This window comes from Centropristis striata, chromosome 8 (assembly GCF_030273125.1).
Source record: "Centropristis striata isolate RG_2023a ecotype Rhode Island chromosome 8, C.striata_1.0, whole genome shotgun sequence".
NCBI classification, from domain to species: Eukaryota; Metazoa; Chordata; class Actinopteri; order Perciformes; family Serranidae; genus Centropristis; species Centropristis striata.
In genome coordinates, this window is record NC_081524.1 from 26,224,047 (window position 1) to 26,242,297 (window position 18,251).

At 41.0% G+C, this 18,251-nt stretch overlaps 2 protein-coding genes across 3 annotated transcripts in view; one reads left to right on the forward strand and one right to left on the reverse strand.

The window, feature by feature from the left end:
* Nucleotides 1-3,446, forward strand: part of ano10a (anoctamin 10a) — a 38,707-nt gene extending 35,261 nt beyond the window's left edge. For both annotated transcript variants that reach the window (XM_059339526.1, XM_059339527.1), the window contains exon 15: nucleotides 2,659-3,446. In XM_059339526.1, the coding sequence (XP_059195509.1) occupies nucleotides 2,659-2,700 (42 nt within the window). In that variant the 3' untranslated portion in view covers nucleotides 2,701-3,446. The remainder of the gene's footprint in view (nucleotides 1-2,658) is intronic.
* A 1,551-nt stretch (nucleotides 3,447-4,997) lies between these two features.
* The window catches only part of snrka (SNF related kinase a), a 45,860-nt gene continuing 32,606 nt past the window's right edge, over nucleotides 4,998-18,251 (reverse strand). Inside the window, exons 4-8 of the mRNA XM_059339363.1 lie at nucleotides 16,927-17,139; nucleotides 12,872-13,006; nucleotides 9,084-9,285; nucleotides 8,154-8,263; nucleotides 4,998-7,852 (exon numbers count right to left, since the gene is read on the reverse strand). Of these exons, the coding sequence (XP_059195346.1) occupies nucleotides 6,688-7,852; nucleotides 8,154-8,263; nucleotides 9,084-9,285; nucleotides 12,872-13,006; nucleotides 16,927-17,139 (1,825 nt within the window). The 3' untranslated portion in view covers nucleotides 4,998-6,687. The remainder of the gene's footprint in view (nucleotides 7,853-8,153; nucleotides 8,264-9,083; nucleotides 9,286-12,871; nucleotides 13,007-16,926; nucleotides 17,140-18,251) is intronic.

Below are 18,251 nucleotides of genomic sequence, written 5' to 3' on the forward strand. Positions count from 1 at the left end.
ATCAAAGTTTAGATTTCAAAACCGAAGTCTAAAAACCAATCAGTGAAGTCACAGTGACTACTGTTACTATACAGTCCATCATCCAGCTGCAATTGCAACTTTAAAGTTTAGTGTTAAAAGCAAACTAACCTTTTTATAGAACTATAAACTCTGCATACGATAGCCTCAACTCAGATGAAGAAAAACTCTTTTAACAAACATGCAACGATGTAAAATCCTCAAATAATATGAGGTCAAATCCAAATGACATGTTAAAAAAGAAAAGTATCAAAATGAAGTGACATTAGCCAATATTTCCACTATCATACAAGCAGCACATCCAGTCATGGCAGTGGAGGTTCCTGCTTGAGTTATTGTCAGTAACTGTCATAGCATTGATAAGAAGTATGAGATATCCTGCTCCATCTCTTTACTCTGCAAACTCACCCGACAAAAATCAGTGAAAAAGTGTTGATTAAAACGCATTAATGCATTAAAGGCTTTAACTGCTCTTTATGGTCCTGAGGGAGTCAGTTTGTCTGAAGCGAAGCTGCTGCCTCAGCTCACTGCCTCTGCTCTGCTTTGCGTTTTGCCAGGAGCACGAAAGAATTAATTGATTAAAAAGGAACTCGGCCAAGATCAGCATCTAGGGAAGAAGGGGGCGTCTGTAAAGTCGTGGACTGTGAGTTATTCAAGAGCACCAGGAAGTGTTGTAAAGCATCAGGACCAGCTGTCCATGTTTCCATCTTTAGTTGTTCTCTGGCTCCTGTCTAACTGGTGGAAAAACCCCGCAGACAGACTTGTGGTGTTTGGACAGCTGTGAAAAGATCAGATCTCTCTCCTGCTCCGGATGAATACCTGCCTGCCTCTGTATGACTGTCCAGGCCCTGCAGCCTTTCACTCACATGTAATGTCTTCATACAAACATTGTGGGAGACAGAGACACAGGCAACAGTGAAGAGGTTCAAGGAAAACTGATGATTTACATTACCTATCATGGATTTGTGATATCACATGTTCCCATGTGACTGATTCTAAGAGTTTAAAACCACCCAGGGGTGATTCTAGAGTCTGTTGGGGCCTTTGGCAAAAACTCACAGGGCGCCCCTCAAACCAGCGTTATAAATAATCTAACAACAAAAAGAGCAGTGCGGTGTTATGACTTCTGAATATTTTAGCAGGTTAAAGTGGAAATTAAACAGTCAACCTAATTAACATTATTTACTAGATTGAGTTCTATTCTTATCAATAACTATATAAGAAACGTGACAAATATAAAGGAAAACGGAGCGCCGTTTTATCTTTCGTGATCAATGTCATCAATGTTTGTATAGAGCAGGGCGGGTTGAGTGATGCTCCAGGGGTGGGCGATATGGCCCTTAAAGATTATCACAATATTTCACAGTATTTTTGCCATTACAATATTCTTGACGATAAGACAAAATACTGATAAATATATAGAGAAAATATGATTTTTAAAAACTATTTTCCAGTCTGTATAAATATTAATCGTTCAAAAAAATAAAAATCAACAATAAATCTAAATGGTAGTATAAAGTGCAAATCTCAGCGGTAGCTAAATACAAAAAAATGTATTCAATCTCTTAAACCGTGCCTTCAACCTGCATTATTTCTAATGTCCAGCAGGGGGCGACTCCACTGGTTGCAAAAAAAGTCAGTTTGTATGTAGGTAAATAGGAAAATAGCCTACTTCTTTAATACAGAATCATGCACCTGCATTGTGTTTGAATGGAGTAAGGTGGGGCTCCCATAGGGGCCCCCAACTGGCCTGGGGCCGGTTGACAAGCGGCGCTTTTGAACCCACCAGCCTCCCTGATCTCTCCTGTGTCTGCAGTGTGTCTGCTGGTGGATTTGTTCTGTTAAAAGTAAAAGGAGAAGTCTCTGTTAGTGGGGCAGATAGGCAAACCAATTGTGCATTTCATGACTAAAGCATGAAAGTTTCAGCATATAATCTACATACCCAAACATTTTATTTCAGATGTGGAGGCAGTTTGTATTTGTCCTCTGGTGATCTTGAGAGGTCGTTGACGTCAGTATTGCATTTTTTCAATTTTTTTTGCCCCATTACTCTGCATTATAACCATGTATATCTTTGCCAAAATTGCAACTTTGTTCTACTCAAGATACTTTTTTCTGTAACAAAGTTTAGTTTAAAGCCTCAATTTGGCTCAATTTAAAAATATTACTTTGCATAAGTTCTGTGCAGTCTATGTATAATAAGAGCATATAAATAAAACTAATTGATTTATTTGAAACTAGATGATTAATTTTTACCACTTTTATACCTGCAAAAAGGTAAACAATATTGCAATTTAACAGCCTGAAATTTGTTGCCTAGTACCAGGGGTCAAATCTGAATGCCTCCACGTCTGGAAATAAACCTTACGGTCTATAGAAACCATGGAGCAAGTGGAACAACTATTTACTATTTACACTATTTGGACATGATCAGTTAGCAGAACATCACTTCCTGCTTCTGATTCCAATAGAAGGAAAAGCTAACCAACAGGATGGATGCCAGCTACACTCTGACCACACACACACACACACACACACACACACACACACACACACACACACACACACACACACACACACACACACCTCACTGCACTTTTGTGTATTGAAATAACTCATGAAGCTGTTGCTGTTTTGCAGAAAATGCTCGAGGCCTCGGAGCTCAGTAAGACCCCCCTGTGAGGAGGAGAGGAGGAGCTTCAGACAGTGACGGACCAACTAGCAGACACTTCACACAGCTTTAACACACCAACACACACACTCACAAATGTGTGTTGGTGTGTGTTTTATATGCAAAATGTTGCTAGGATCCCAGTGGGTCAGTGCTGCTCACCACTCTAAATAAGATGCACTGTAGTGAGCTTTATTAACGGGGGATAAAAGTGTTAAAATCACAGAAGAGTGCTGTATTACGACATATATATATATAATGTAGCAAATCTAGATTTTATATGCAGGAAATTACATTTTGTTTCTGTTCTTTGGGTTGAATTTAATCAGTACTGTGGTGTGGGATTACGCACATATTAAAGTTTACGGTTATGAATGAGTGATGGTGTATACACAGCATTGCAAAGCCTTCATCCAAGACACTGCTGGCTCACTTTCAGTATTCAAGCTGCTTGTAACAAAACAGACGCTCATCCTGAGTTCTCATGTCCAAGTATGGAAGCAGACAGTGACCATAAAGATTTCAGTCCTATAAGCAACCATGTCATCACTGCTATATTCTTCAGTGGTAATGGCATGTTAAACTCAGTATTTTACTTTGACATGTATGTGGTCTGAATTCACCTCTTTGATATTTCCATTCGGTTATTTGGTGAAACTTTAGTATCCTAAAAAAAGGGGCTAACAAATAGAGAAAGAAAATTAATTTGTCCAATAGAAATAAGAAGCTACATTCATGTTGCTCAAGTATTATTGTTCATTTTAGCAAAAAAAAGTTAAGATAATTTTTTTTTATTTGATTGATTTGATCATCGGGGCAGCAGAGCCTGAATTAATGTAAGTCATGTGACCCAGGAAAGATCTGGATGGCTGAGTTTTCTGTCTGAAAACTTGAATTACTTTTTGGGAATTCAAACCACATAAATTCCGGTAAGATGGTTTTCAAAATAAAACTTTCACCATATCATCCAACACCACGGATTGGTAGTGGCAGTGGTATTTAGCTTTGAAGTATTCGCTGGAGATCAAATCCCACAGTTACAGCATATGATGACTTTGCTTCCACAGGTGACGGTGAATGTTGATTTCTGTCTCATGTTAGCATGTACTGAGACCAGGGTATATCCAGCCTGTTACTCCCCGTGGAGATGAATATGACTTGAAGTTAAACCATGCACTCCTGTTACACCCCTGGTGCCTTGAATTGCAATGTCTCTGAATATTAATGTTTCTCTGCTTTGGTATTTACACAACCTCATGTATTGAAACTGTTGTGGAGAATAAAGCAGATTGAAACCATATAAAGAAGGAATTGAAATGTGTGTCCAGCTGTTCCTGTTGTGTGTTTGTAGGAATTCTTAGTTGCAGTGCTGTGGAGGAAATGAAGAGGAGAGTTCATAGAAACCTGAGTGTGCCCTCTGCTCTGGAAGCCTCTGTGTTACTTGAGTGGAGAGGCCGAGTGTCATGTAGCATGTTAATCACAGCTCACTGCTTCTCAACACCTTCACTGACCTGGATCACAGCTCACTATCTTAATCACATCAGTTTAAAGCAGCACAAGCATATATTTTATGTCATCAACAGCTACAAGTAATATAAAATGTATTTTATAATGTGATAATTGCTTGTAGTTAAGAATAAGACTGCAGCTGCTCTCAACTCTGTGGAGCTTTTCAGTGACCTTCACATCATTAAGGTTCAGTTTCTTTCCGCAGCTAGTTTCTGAACAACCTCTTAAAAAAAAATCATCCAAGGTTTTAGACAGATCATACTGGACGAAACAAAGATTCATCAAGTACATTTACTCAAGTACAATTTTGAGGTATGCGTACTTTGCTTTAGTATTTCCATTTTATGTAACTTTATACTTCGACTCCTGTTTTACTTTTTACACCACTACATTTAGCTGACAGATTAAGTTACTTTTCAGGTTGAGATTTACCATGAAAAACGTCAATTTAAAGTGATTAGACTTATTAAATTAAAAGAGCCCTGTTACTAAATCAAAACTGCTTACATAAATGCACCAATACAAACAATCTAATATATTTGGAACATAAAAAACAATCTACTACTTTTACTTTTGATACTTTGTACTATTACTTAAGTACATTTTGAATGCAGGACTTTTAATTGTAGTGGAGTCATTTCACAGTGTGGTATTAGTACTTTTACTGCAGTAAGAAATTTGAATATTTTATCCACCACTGCTCCGAATGAATCATCAGGTTGATCTGTGGCTGCTGGATAACATGCGGTAAGATGGTAATATGTCACTTGAGTCATGAAGAGCATCACTGAGACACACATATGAGACAGTATTCCACATTTTATTTTTGGATATTACCATAGCTATATGTAACTTCTGACAACAGGTATCAACTACAGAATAATACACTAAATATTTCTGTCAGTTCCAACTCTTTTTTTTTTTTTCTTCTTTTCTTCTTCTGCTGCTTTTTGGTCCAGTAACATTTCTGTGGCTGATTTTCTCTGTGTCACTGAATGTCAAACACTGAAACACATGCACATCATTCACCTGGATACTGCTGAGTAAGACGACAGTCAAACAGACCTGACAGTATGAATAGGCTTTGTTTTTAGCTGAGACAACCATACAGTATTACTAATTATCATAAGGCTATGCACCAAAGGGTTCACTCGGCTGTTCTACATAAAGAGAAAGAGCACCATATTTACAACTCTATTTACATTTGGTTTGAAAAAGAAAACTCAGACAACAACCAAAGCTGGAAAGAAAGATTTCAAACAGCTTTCCTTCTTTTCTGTTCAGTCCAATGTGAAAAAGTCCCCCCCAAAAAAAGAAACTAATAAAAATGTTTCTGTACAGATAGCTGCGACACACTATAGCTTATTGCCAATGCCCTTAGAGAATCCCCGTCCTGTCTTTCCTCTGTGTGCCAGCTTCTTTAAAGCTCCTGAGCACACAGGCCCTGTCCACATGTTCAAACAGCAAAATGTACATGTTTTAAAAATAAACTTTACTTTTCAACATACTCTATATACATACTCCTTACACGAATCAGCACTCTGCACCCCAATTGTACAGTAGGCTTTGGGTGAACAGACTGAGGCAGACACAACTCATGTTCTCTATCAGCAACTACAGCAACACAATGAAAAATGGATTTAAAAAAAAACATTTTAAATATATGGTCAGCAGTAACATTTCCACACGTGTTGGTGATTTGTCCTGCTACACTCTTTGATAAACCACTCTGGCTGTCCACATGCGAAGGGGTTTGACACATAAGCTGAAATCATTTTTAAAAACAACATAAAACAGATTGTCTGAGTGCAATATGGAGACCAGACTGGAGTGAAAATTAAAACATTTTCCCTTTTTCCCCTTTTTTGATTCATAGAAATGTGATTTCACTTTCTAATCCAGCTGCTCACCAACATTCAGAGGGAACTGGTTTTAAGTACAGTACCTGCAGCTACTGCACAGCATCATGGCTGCTGTTACGTTTCAGGAATAGGTGTTTTTTTTGAATAAAGTTGTAATTGTGAATATAAGACATTTAAGAAAAAAGTCACAGTAGTGGAATAAATTCAGAGCTTGACAAGAAAGTCTTAATGTGAGAAGTTCTTTCTCTGACTTTATTCTCAAAATAATTTGACTTTTTCCTCAAAATTACAATATAAAACCAATACAACTTCACCACAAAATATGACTTGTTTGTAAAAATGCAACTCTATTCTCAAATTATTATGAATCGGTCTTTTAAAATTACTACTTTGTTCTCATGATATTGACCTTTTCTTTATGCTTCGAAACATTTAAAAATGTTTTCCATCCCATATCCAGTTCCCATCAAAATAAACGTTGCTCATTGAAAATGTTGTAAAACCAGCATGTTGTTACTAAGACAGTAAAAAACAGTAGAAGCTGCAGCTTGGTGACCGGAGGTGAACACACTCACTCATGTGTTTCACTGTGAAAGGATGGAGGTGAACACGGAGGGTTGGAGGGCTTCAGATGACGTGGCAGCAGCTGGCCGGAGCCGTGGTACAGAGCAGGCCGTCCCTGGAGCCCCCGCCCCGCTGGATGTTCACAGAGATGGTCTTCTCACACAGAGGTAGTTGAAGCACGCCGTTTTTCAGAGCACTCAGGTTGTTGTGAGCGTCCCTGCTGCTGGGGGGGCCGTGCGGCGCCGTTTTACGGTGGTGGTGCGCGGCGTGGGTGCGCGGCAGGGCGGTGGTGGTGGGGAGGGTGATGGTGTCCAGGCTCCCGGTGGAGCCGATGCACATCCTCCAGGCTGATTTCTCCTGGATTTTCACACTCCCCCCTGAGAGGCCGTGAGGGTCTATGATGAACTTCCCCCCTCCTCCTCCGCCTGCTCCTCGCCCCCCTCGCCCGCTGCGGTGCTGCTGTAGCTGGGAGCTGAGGCACAGACTCATCAGCTTCAGGCTCTCCACCAGCTCGGTGCTGCGGCTGGTTGTGCGGGACGAGCGGGACAGAGCACTGCGGGACGGGGCAGTAGTGCTACTGTTGTTACAACAACTGGAGGGGCTGTCCTGTCCCTTATTACCCCCTCCTCCTCCCCCACTCCCCCCTCCCCCGTCACCACCACCGCCTCCTCCATTACCACCTCCTCCAGGAGGGCTCCCCCTGTCTGGACCAGAGGTCCCCCCTCCCTCTCCGGGAGGTTTACTCTGTCCTGAGCTGCTGCCTCCCCCGTTTCCTCCCGAGCTGCCGGGCGGCCCCTCGCTGCTGTCCCTTCTGTTCCAGCCGTAACCGAATCCAGAGTCCTTATCGAGACGCCTGCGGTGGCTCTCCGAGTCGTCGTCGCTCGTTTCGGAGCTCGAACATGATGATCCCCTCCCTTGGCTCTTGCGCCGGTGGTAACGCTTCTGCGTGGGCCCAGGGGACGAGGAGGAGCCGGCCCCAGGACTCAGGTTGGCAGCATTCCCCGCCGCCATGTTCATCTTGAGACGACTGAGTTTGGGCGGAAGGCCCTCGTCCATGTCAAAGTCGTCGTCCGACTCCCCCTCCTCCTCGAAGATCTGGTTGAGCACCGGGGCACTCTTCCTGGAGGTGAGGCGGTTGGTGATGGAGGGGGGCTTACGCCTCAGGATCACCTGGGTCGGGAGGGGAGACGGGTCCTGTTCCTCTTCCTCCTCTTCATCCTCCTCCACCCTGAAAATACATGACACATAAATGATATGACTGCATTCACTGCATGATAACAGGACCACAAAGCAGCACCATTATTATTATGATCTCGTCAAATTCCAAATGTCTATAAACATCCACATAAATATTCAGTTCTCACAGATGGAGCACAAGGAAATGTGGACAATCTTTACATCTGAGAACATTTGGCTCTATCCCTCTGAATGGCAGATTACCAAGTCATTTTTGATAACTTTTCTGGTTCAGCACTAACTTCTGTGAACATTTGGTCAAAGCCAGTGCAAAGTAACAACCCTCCACTGACCTGAACAGGCAGGTCCGCTGCTTGGCTGCTGCTGAGGTGGACGGTGTGGCGGTCCTAACTGTCCCAGAAGCAGACCCAGGAGCAGGGCAGGAGGCAGCAGGGCAGGCTCCCTGGAATGAGATGGAACAAGAAGAGGTCAAAACCTAGTATAAGCCTGGAGTCTGTCAGTGTACTTAAATGTGTCCACATTGTTACAGGGATATTCAGCATTTTCATACTGTGAATTTCTAGATATTAAATGTTCATGTCAGGTCCCAGTACTGGTAACCATTGCAGCGCTTATCTGCGGCAATTTACAAGTGGTGAACACACCGAGTGTGGTTTGTTTTGCAGCAGTGGAGATGTTACAGAGTTCCTTTTGTGTACTAGTTTTGTTAACTTCCTGCTAGAGAGGAAATGAGGTTTGCTGAATTTAACTGCTGCATATTTCTATTGGTAAGTCTTCAAAAGTTTTTTTTCACTACAGCGACATTATGCAGAAATGGTATCTTTTGTGATTTAGCACATCTACAGTTTCAGACAGCAGCCGGATACAGAGACAAGAGAAACTAGAGCTGTCCTGCCATCTATTCATATGTCTGTCTCTTTGTCTTTACAGCCCCACTGACGTAAATCACCATTTTGTTTTGGACCAGCCAAATGACCCAGGCAGACAGTGCAATGTCCCTTATATCTTTTTCTATTGCTATGGTCCCACCGATTTATTTTGAAAGAGCAACGGCAGATGGGGAAGCTCCAAGCCGACCGTCATAACTCACTTTCACCAGCGATGTAAGTCACTCTGACAGACTTTAGCTTCAGCCCATTAAAAACATGTGTTAGAAGAGATTCAGACAGAATGTTAAGTATCCAGTGCATTCAAACAAACAAAGTGAAACCGACAGATTCACTTTGCTGTGAAATTCCTAGTGTGTGTGAAGATGAGCGTACCCCTGCCAGTGGTCCCGGAGAGTCAGTCACTGTCGATTCCTCTCGTCTGCCCAGATCCATCAGGCCTTTGGATCGGTGCCCATTGAGCAGGTTCTCTGCACTGCGGGCCGGGGACTGAGGGCCTCCAGCATGGGAGATAGAGGATGCTGCCAAGCTGTCCTCTATGTCCTGGTGCATGTCCACTCTGGTGGGCCATGACTGCCTGTAGAGAGAAGAGAGACAGTTTTCCACCTGGAGTTTAATATTTAATCTAAAGTTATAAGTTTCTTTGAGCATTCAAAGGCCTTCTTATGCTTAAAACCCACAGCAGGTCACCTACGCAGCTATCAGCTGGTAAAAGGCAGATTATACAGATAATAGAGCACATAATGGAGTAGAGAGGGAGATTACTCAGCACTCACAGTGATGCTGTATACATGTTGTTCCTCTCAAATATAGAAATCTCAGAAATACTCGGATGACACTGCTATTGTGGCTTGTATCAGGAATGGACAGGAATCTGAATGTAGGGATCTGATAAAAGCCTTCAGTGACTGGAGTCACAAGAACTATCTCCTACTGAACACCTCAAAGACTAAGGAAATGATCAGAGATTTCCGCAGGATTAAGCCCCCCCTTCAGCCAGTGAATACCTGTGGGGTGGACATCGAGGTGGTGGCAAGTTATAAGCATCTAGGTGTATACCTGGATAATAAGTTGGACTGGTCCCTAAACACAGACGCTCTCTACAAAAAGGGGCAGAGCCGCCTCTTTTTCTTAAGGAAGCTCAGATCTCTGGACATCTGTAGTAAGATGCTGCAGATGTTTTATCAGTCTGTGGTGGTAGTGTGTTGTTTTATGCTGCAGTCTGCTGGGGAGGCAGCATCACACACAGAGATGCAAGGCGGTTGGACAGACTGGTCTAAAGAGCTGGTTCTGTGGTTGGAGCCAGGTTGGACACACTGGAGGAGGTGGTGGAGAGATGACCTGTCAAGATGTTCCAGGCCATCCTGAAATACCCGAATCATCCACTACACAAAACCTTTATGGACCAAAAAAACAGCAGTGGACGGCTCCTCTCTCTCTGTTGCAGGACGGAGAGATACAAAAGATCCTTCGCTCCTACAGCCATCAGGCTGTCTCTGTCTCAACAGAGCTAACAGTCTCACTGGATTTACCCTTGGGGATAAATAAAGTCATTTTGATTTGATTTGATTGATTGATTGATCACATGACATGCTTTCTGACCCAGGTGGGATGAAGGTATTCAGCTTGTGTGTGGACGATCTGCTCTGTTTGCAGAAATGAGCCCAACAGATGTTTTTGTGATTAGAGCTTCATGCTGTGCTCGAGTCAGAACCCGTCCACACGGAGGCCAAGCTGTGTATGGGTTGTCATTGTTAGCTAAAGCACAGCAGACAGTGAGTAATGCAGCAATTAAACACAGTGGCTGTCCACTCTGTAAACCTGGAGGAAAGAAGGGCCAGAGCTTGTAAAGCTCATTAGTCAGAGAGAGCTGTGAACACCAGGACATTATAGTCCTGCAGGAGAGTGTCGTCACTCATTAGATAACAAGATATACAGTACATCCAATTCTTACTGTAAACAACGTTGACATGTACAGTACAACACCTGCCTACCTTAGATAGTACTTACTGTATAATACTGTACATTAACAGTGTCTGCTCTATTTAAAGGTTCTAATCAGCTTCACACGCTGCATCTCATCTAACTACTTACTATAGCTGTAATCGCTGCTTGTTTTGAAGCTTCAGTTGGTAACTTTTGTTTCCTTTTCCAGTTTCCTGCCCACTTTAGCTTTAAACTCCGCCTATTTAAAGTAAAGTATTGCACTGAGATAAAGCTGGGGGACTCACAGGAGACATATTTCAAAGGAAAGGTCAACGGTGAAGCTGCAGAAGCAGAAATATACTCATGAATCAAGCTAAAAAATATTAAAAAAACACGGGATGAACTCTCCATAGCTCAATAGCATCGTCAAGGTCATTTTTTCAGACACGGAGGACATCATACAAGTATTAAGCTGATTCAGATGAGGAAAATCAGAAGGATAACTATCATATCCATTCTGTCACATCTGACCACTTACACAAAAACGACGAACACTGACACCTTTTCTTCACCGCGCCGAATATCAAGCACACCCATCCACACTCCAGTAGGGCCTGTCTTCCTGTAGTACGTTGTTTTTTAGCTTCCATTTTATAATGTTGTCTTTGTGCGGACTGAAGGCAGAGAGGACAAGAGACACCTTCAAATTTGGCCTTTGCAATACAATCTATAGAATGTGTGTGTAGTAGGCCTGGCAGTGAACGGCCCCTGGTATGTGGGTCAGTCTGAGCCAATTAGCAGGTCTCCCTTAAACACATTAGTCACTATGTTGTGCACATGAGGCTGAAGATCGGTTTCACACTGATGGAAAGAGGAGAAGCTCCTTCGTATCAGCACTTTGTAGAGTTTAAGAGAAAGAGGAGGTGGCCATTATCAGACCCCACCATCTCGCCACAGGAAGGAACAAACATTATGATTTCAAAGACATCAGCTTAACATTGTCCCCCTGGGTGTTTATTCTGTTGCTATGGACACAGAGACAATACCTCTTACTGGTGTTTACTCTTTAAATCTTGAATCTTGGTTTCAAGACTAGAAATATGATTTAAAAAAGAATGACAATCATAATAAAGCTTGGATTTAAAAAAACAACATTTGGCTTCATAATTAATAGGGATTGTTAGACTTAAGGTTCCCTCTGTAGAGCAGAAAGAAGAATATGTTCATCACCATTCTCTTCCTTATTTGTTCCTGTCCTATGTCGCTTTGAAGAGAAACAATGTTGGCATGGAAGCAAAGAGAAAATACTTGGAAAGCTAAAAGGAGAAACTAGGAGAGATGTTCTTACTTTTTATCATCACTTTCATCACTTGTACTAATCCTTGGTGATCATTACACTGAGTTAAAGCAAACAAAAACACTAGGGCCCACAAATGACATGTTTCCTCTGGTCCAGCAGGTGGAGGCTAGCCTGGCTAACACCAGACTATATCACAAATGAGATCTGGAGTCTGGAGACCACCTATTCATTTTTCCATAGAAGAGGCGTGGTTTACGATCATCCAAAAAAACAACGAGCATATCAGAGAGGTTAGCATTATTAGGAGTGATAGTCGCCGGAGAGTCCACAACCACAACGATCGGGGTCTCGCTAAACCCCATTAGCTTAGCCACTAACGGGGCTAGTTGGTAGATTAGTCTTTTGCCAAATCCTGTTGGAAGCAAGGCTAAAACATCCTTTTTGGTGGTAATAAAGGAGTGTAAAGCCAAACGTTGTTCTTCTTTTAAAATAAACTTTCATTCTAAACTATCTAAAACACTGTCTACAGCTAGATCAAAAGAGAGCTTCGCTTCTGCTGCAGCCGTGTTGGATCCGTAAGCAAACTACAAGCTTCCGTCTGTCCAATAGTACGCGTCATCGTCTTGCCGTCCCTCCCCGTTCTGTGATTGGATACCAAAAGCAGAGCTAAGAATCGGCCATGGACACCATGCCGCCTTGCAGTTCTAAACCAAATCGAGGGCGCAAGGCAGCATAGGTATACCCAGGCTAGGTGGAGCCCCAACACGTGGAAGTTTAGTGAACCCAGAAATGGAACTGAAAGCTTTTGAAATGTAACCCAGTGTTAAGAGACTGGAGCAAAATTGAAGCCAAATTGGAGAGTGATAGGTAAATTAGCATGTTCTCAGCTCATCCAGCAGTGATATTTCTTCGTCACACTCTGTGTAGGTGTTCTTACCTGAAGTGAGCCTTGATGTTGCTGGGGCTTGACGAGCGAGTCTGAACCTCCTTCTCCTGCTTCTCCCTAAGGATCCTCTCTGCTAGCAGGTAGTATGTGGCTGTGATATGGTTGTATTTGTTGGTCTCCAGAGCTCTGAAATAACACAGTATTATTCAGAACAATTACTAAACAGAAAACAAATCATATGAAAACACATTGGGGGAAGGGATGAACAGAGTCAATGCTGGATGAATCAAAATAAATCATATGAAATTCATCAGTAAGAGTAATTATCATCTCAAACACCACGGCGCGGCCAAAATCAAAAAATTTTAAGGATTTCACAGTCTGTTCAGAACACGACTCTGACCCTTGACCCTCACAGCAGATATGGAGAAAACAAAAACAACAACAACAAAACCCTTAAGAAGTGGTCTCTGGCTGTAGCCCCTGTAGTGGATTTTGTGCTCATATGATTTGAGTAGTTTGGATGAAACTCGTTGATTATATCATTGTCCATCGTGATGTTTCATTGTGGACATTGTCATATGTCAGTTTGGTAGAGATCGCCCAACCCTATCAGAAAAAGTAGGAGCAATAATAATAATATAAACATAACTATTAATAATATATTGATATTAGCAGCGAATTTGATGAAATGACACAGTAGTAGCATCAGTAAAAATACCAAAAATAATAAACTATGCCTAGTAAGGATGATAGTAGTAGTGGGTGTCCAGCAGGAGCAGCCACCATCTGAGACCAAACATGATCTGTGGTGATGATGATGATGATTCTACATCTTTCTCAGCCTGCAAAATATTGTTGAGTGAAATATGATTGAAACCTAAAGATAGTTATTTTTCTATCATATACAAAATGACCTAATCATTTGAGATCAACAAATGTTTGGCATTTTTGCTTAAAGGCATACTATGCTGCATTTTCCTTAACAAACAAAGTAAATACACAGTAATGTGCCTAAATCACATCTTGACACACTCTGGCTGTGGCGGTGTCTGTATTTTCAGCCTTTGGGCAGGAAGTTACAAAAATGGCAGACACAGTGCAGGAAAAATGCAAATATAGCAAGACGAAATGCGAGGTGGACAAACTAGTTTTACTAGAGATAGAGTGTCCCCACGTTTCTGTCACATTCCATCTACTCTATTTTACTCTGCTGGTCTGTTCTGTACAAACAACATCTATTGTTCATTGTCTGCTGTTTAATGACAGAGGGTATATCTGTACAGTCTGTAATGCCTTTTGAGGCCAATTTGTGACTCTGCATTATATAAATAACATTCAATTAAATGTCCATCAACTCATCAATAAAATGACTAATTGCAGCTGTCAACAATTTTAAACACAAAACGAATAAAAACAGCACAGCAAGTGAATTATTTAAACTTTTCACATGATGACTGCAGGAAACCAAACAGAGAAGGACTTTTTCCAGCAGCAGCACTGTATTCCCGCAACACAAGTCAGGCCTGTCCCACAGGTTGTGGTGCCAGATGAAGCATGTTATCGTGCCATGTGTTAACCAACCACGATAATTAAAGCTGCATCCCACATAGACTGGTTCAGAGCACACTCCTTCACATGGCTGCACACTGCACAACTTTTGTTGAAACATAACAAATTCAATTTTAAAATTAAAAATGTTGCTTAGGGGCACAAATTAAATTAAAATTTTATTTGTATAGCCCAAAATATTCAAAAAAGTCTTCAAAAAACAAAAGTAACCCTTAACAGACTACAATGCATGGGAATAAGGGCTGCATCTACATTTATTTGAAAAACTGACAGACATTCTGCACACAGCTGGTGAGGAATAGCTAAGAGAAATGTAAATATTCAAAGTAGCAAACATCTCTTTTTGCATTACTATGGGTCTATTATAGTGTAAAACCAAGATAAGTAAATCCGTATTAGTTTAAATATATTTGTGTTTGTGAGGATTATGTTAAGACACAAGAAAAACACTTCCTTTCAATAGGTCTTGTTTTTGGTAATAACTAATAATAAGATTTCCATTACACCTATAAATTGGACCAAGTCATAATGTCTTTTCTTGAAAAAACAAAACAACAAACTGTATGTTCCAGATTGAGTGTTTGGTTCGAGAACATACATGAACGTGTCAAAAAAGCCCTCATCAATGGAGCTCTGATACTCCAATCCAGAGTTTGTTAGCTCACTTTCTGGAACTGAAAATTAAGGGTTTGCATTATTTCAGAGTTCTAGCTCCCTGAAACAGGGCCCTGAACTGTAGATTAACAATGACATCTCACATAATCTAACACAAAGACCAAGGCTATATGAAGTGATCATACGACATGCAGTAGCAGTACATTGTGACCTGCTGACCTTCAGTCTGTATAAAGAGACTCAGATTCCCTGAGCAGCCTGGGGCAATCGTGCCACATTCTGCATATTTATAAAACCTCTACACAGTGTTGTGTAGAGTATGTGGATTTGTTCTCTCACTCCCATAAGGTTACATACAGTAAATAACCTCAGGCATTAGGTATATACTTGTAGATGTTCCTGATAAATCATTCAATCCATTTGACTTGGTTCAACCATGGTCTAACGTCACTATGGTCTCTTTTGGTATTTTATAATAAATATGGTAATTTTATACAGTTTGTCATGTTGTACTGCTGAGATCCTGTTTACTAAACTGTTCTAGTGTAACATTTTTTGCTGTTGTTGAAAGGAACAGTTAAAAGAATGCTGTAAACTAAGGGGCTTTTTAGAACAGCACAGAGAGAAGCATGTTTTCTTAGACACATACCTTTTTTCAAACTATACATATTGCTGTTGATGCCATTTGCTTTGACTGTAAGTTTACCTGTTGCCTTGATAAAATCCTTCAAGAAACTGTTTTTTTTTATTAAGATCACCACAGTATTCATATTCACAATCACTGTCTAATCTTTGGAAAACACTGCAACAGTTTAACATAATCATGTCCTATTGGATTTATTCAAACATTGATTGAAATCATACTGACACGTTTTTTTTGTTGTTGTTTTTTTTTACATTGATAGACTCTTACCATTACCAATAAATTAATCACAAACAGATTAAATGAATGAACCACACGTAATCAAATTAAAATGTTCTTGGCAGTGATTATTCCCATGCTGACACTGTTGAAGACAGCCAAGAGGCCAATCACAAATAATTGAAATGACAATAAAGGTTTCTCTCCATCACACCACAGGTGGCTCCACAGAGGAAGATGAAGGTGAACTGTGAAACAAGGCTGACAGGAACAAGTGTGAAGTAGAAAGCATGACTCTGAAATCAACAGATGCTCACTCTTCTTCCTTTATGTTGTCTCATGCAGCAGCACACCGGCTCTCTCTCTCTCTTTCTCTCTCTCATAGCTGCAGGGTGAACACTTTATACGTCTTCTCACATGTCAGCACAAACAGGTTGACTTACATTTCATGGAGGCGCTAAGTGGAACAGTGTTAGTGCATGTGTACGTGTATGTGTGCAGGCTGAAGGTGAACATTATTTACAGCTGAATAACCAGATAACCAGATTTCTTAATAAAACTTAATAATACAATAGTTCCTTTGATTGATATAATTGATAGTCATTCAGAGGTCTTCATCACATACATACAAATTGTCAAAATGTGTGGAAAAAAAGCATAGCAGTCATAACAGTTAAGCTGCACTCAGTTGGCCGATGAAATACATGCAAGAGCACATGACTTCAATGTGAACTGTACGTTTCTCCTCTGTCTCTGTGATGGCCCCTGATTAGTGTCTGAGTGTGTGTGTGTGTGTGTGTTTGTGCACTGCACTGAGTCAGTGTGTCTCTCTGAGTCGGAGAATTGTTGTTATTGACTATTGACTATTGTATCGATGTCTGGAGCAGATAAAACTGTGCTGATTTTTTTTTTTTTTTTTAAATGGTGACAAACCAAAGCAGGTTGATATCATTCATCATTAAAATATCATTTAAAATAACTGCAACCGTGAAGTTCTTTAAACAAGCTACTAGCTGAGGCTGTTCCACTTTGTACACCGGAAAGAAAGACAACTTACTCCACGATGGCCTCTCGGTCGGCGATGTCTCCTAGCACCATGCGCTGGATGATGCTGTTGTGTTCCTCCTCTGACAGGTTCTTGTGGGACACCAGGGGAGTGTTGTACTTTGTGGCTGGGGATGGGTCGACTCCCTGCAGCCAGGCATGGCTCTCAATCTCCTCCAGCGAAGCCCGTCGCTTAGGATCCCTCTGAAGCATACGGTCTATCAGACTGAAGCCACATGGAGAAGAGAGCAAAGAGACAGGAAGAGAGGAAGGGCACAAGAGAAAAAGCACAAACTTAAAATACATCGCAATTCAAAAGACAAAAAAACAGAACAAACAAATATTGAAAATCGTTACACCTTATTGGTTTTACTGATGCAAGTGTGAAAACAGATGTGGTCTCCATGACTTAAGGAACTGACTGGCTGACTGCTTCTCCAGGTGCTCCCCACCTGCCTCTGCAGCCTGAGGGAACAGACCCTTCAGGACCATGTTGTCACAACTATTGATGAGTGACTGGTGTGACCCTGGAGCTCTGCTTGTCACCATGGTAACACTATCACAACACTCCTGCCCTGCCAGTGTTGAACTGTTCCTTCAGTCTGACTGAATTTCTTTGGCAGTTTGTGTTCATATCTGCAGAGGACAGCCTTTTCTTATGCAGGTAAAATGAAAAACTGTAAAATCTATCAATTGTTTGTTATTATCGATATGATGTGAATGATCCAGAGAGAAGATGCATCACTCTGTTTGAATTGGGGGAACAATGGTGCTACTAGGGGTGGGTGATATGGCCCTAAAAGATTATCAAGATATTTCAGGGTATTTTTTCGGGAACGATATTCTTGATGATATTACAAAATACTGAAAAATATATAGAAAATATGATTTTTTAGTCTGTATAAATTAAAAAAAAAGTTTAAAATATAAATCAATCATAAATCTAAAATGTAGTGTAAAGTGCAAATCTCAATGAATCTCAATGCAAAATAACTTTATATCATGAATAGTGTAAATATACTTTCAGTAGCCTGAAATGTGATGTTAGCGCAGCACATGAGACTCTGGTGAGCCGCCCACAGTGTAGGTAATTAATGGAAACCCTTACGCCACTACGTCAAGAGGTAGGAATGTTGCCATAAAAATCCCCCAAAAAATATACCTGGGTGTAATCTAGGCGTTTTTTTGTTTTTTTTTCTATTTCTTTTACTTGATAAACAAGGGGTTATGATAATTTTGAGTTTATCATTTTTAGTCATTTTTGTTATGTTTGCACAGATTGATTTCGATTAGCTTGTTCTATACATAATAGAGGCAAACTGAAACCTACACTGGATA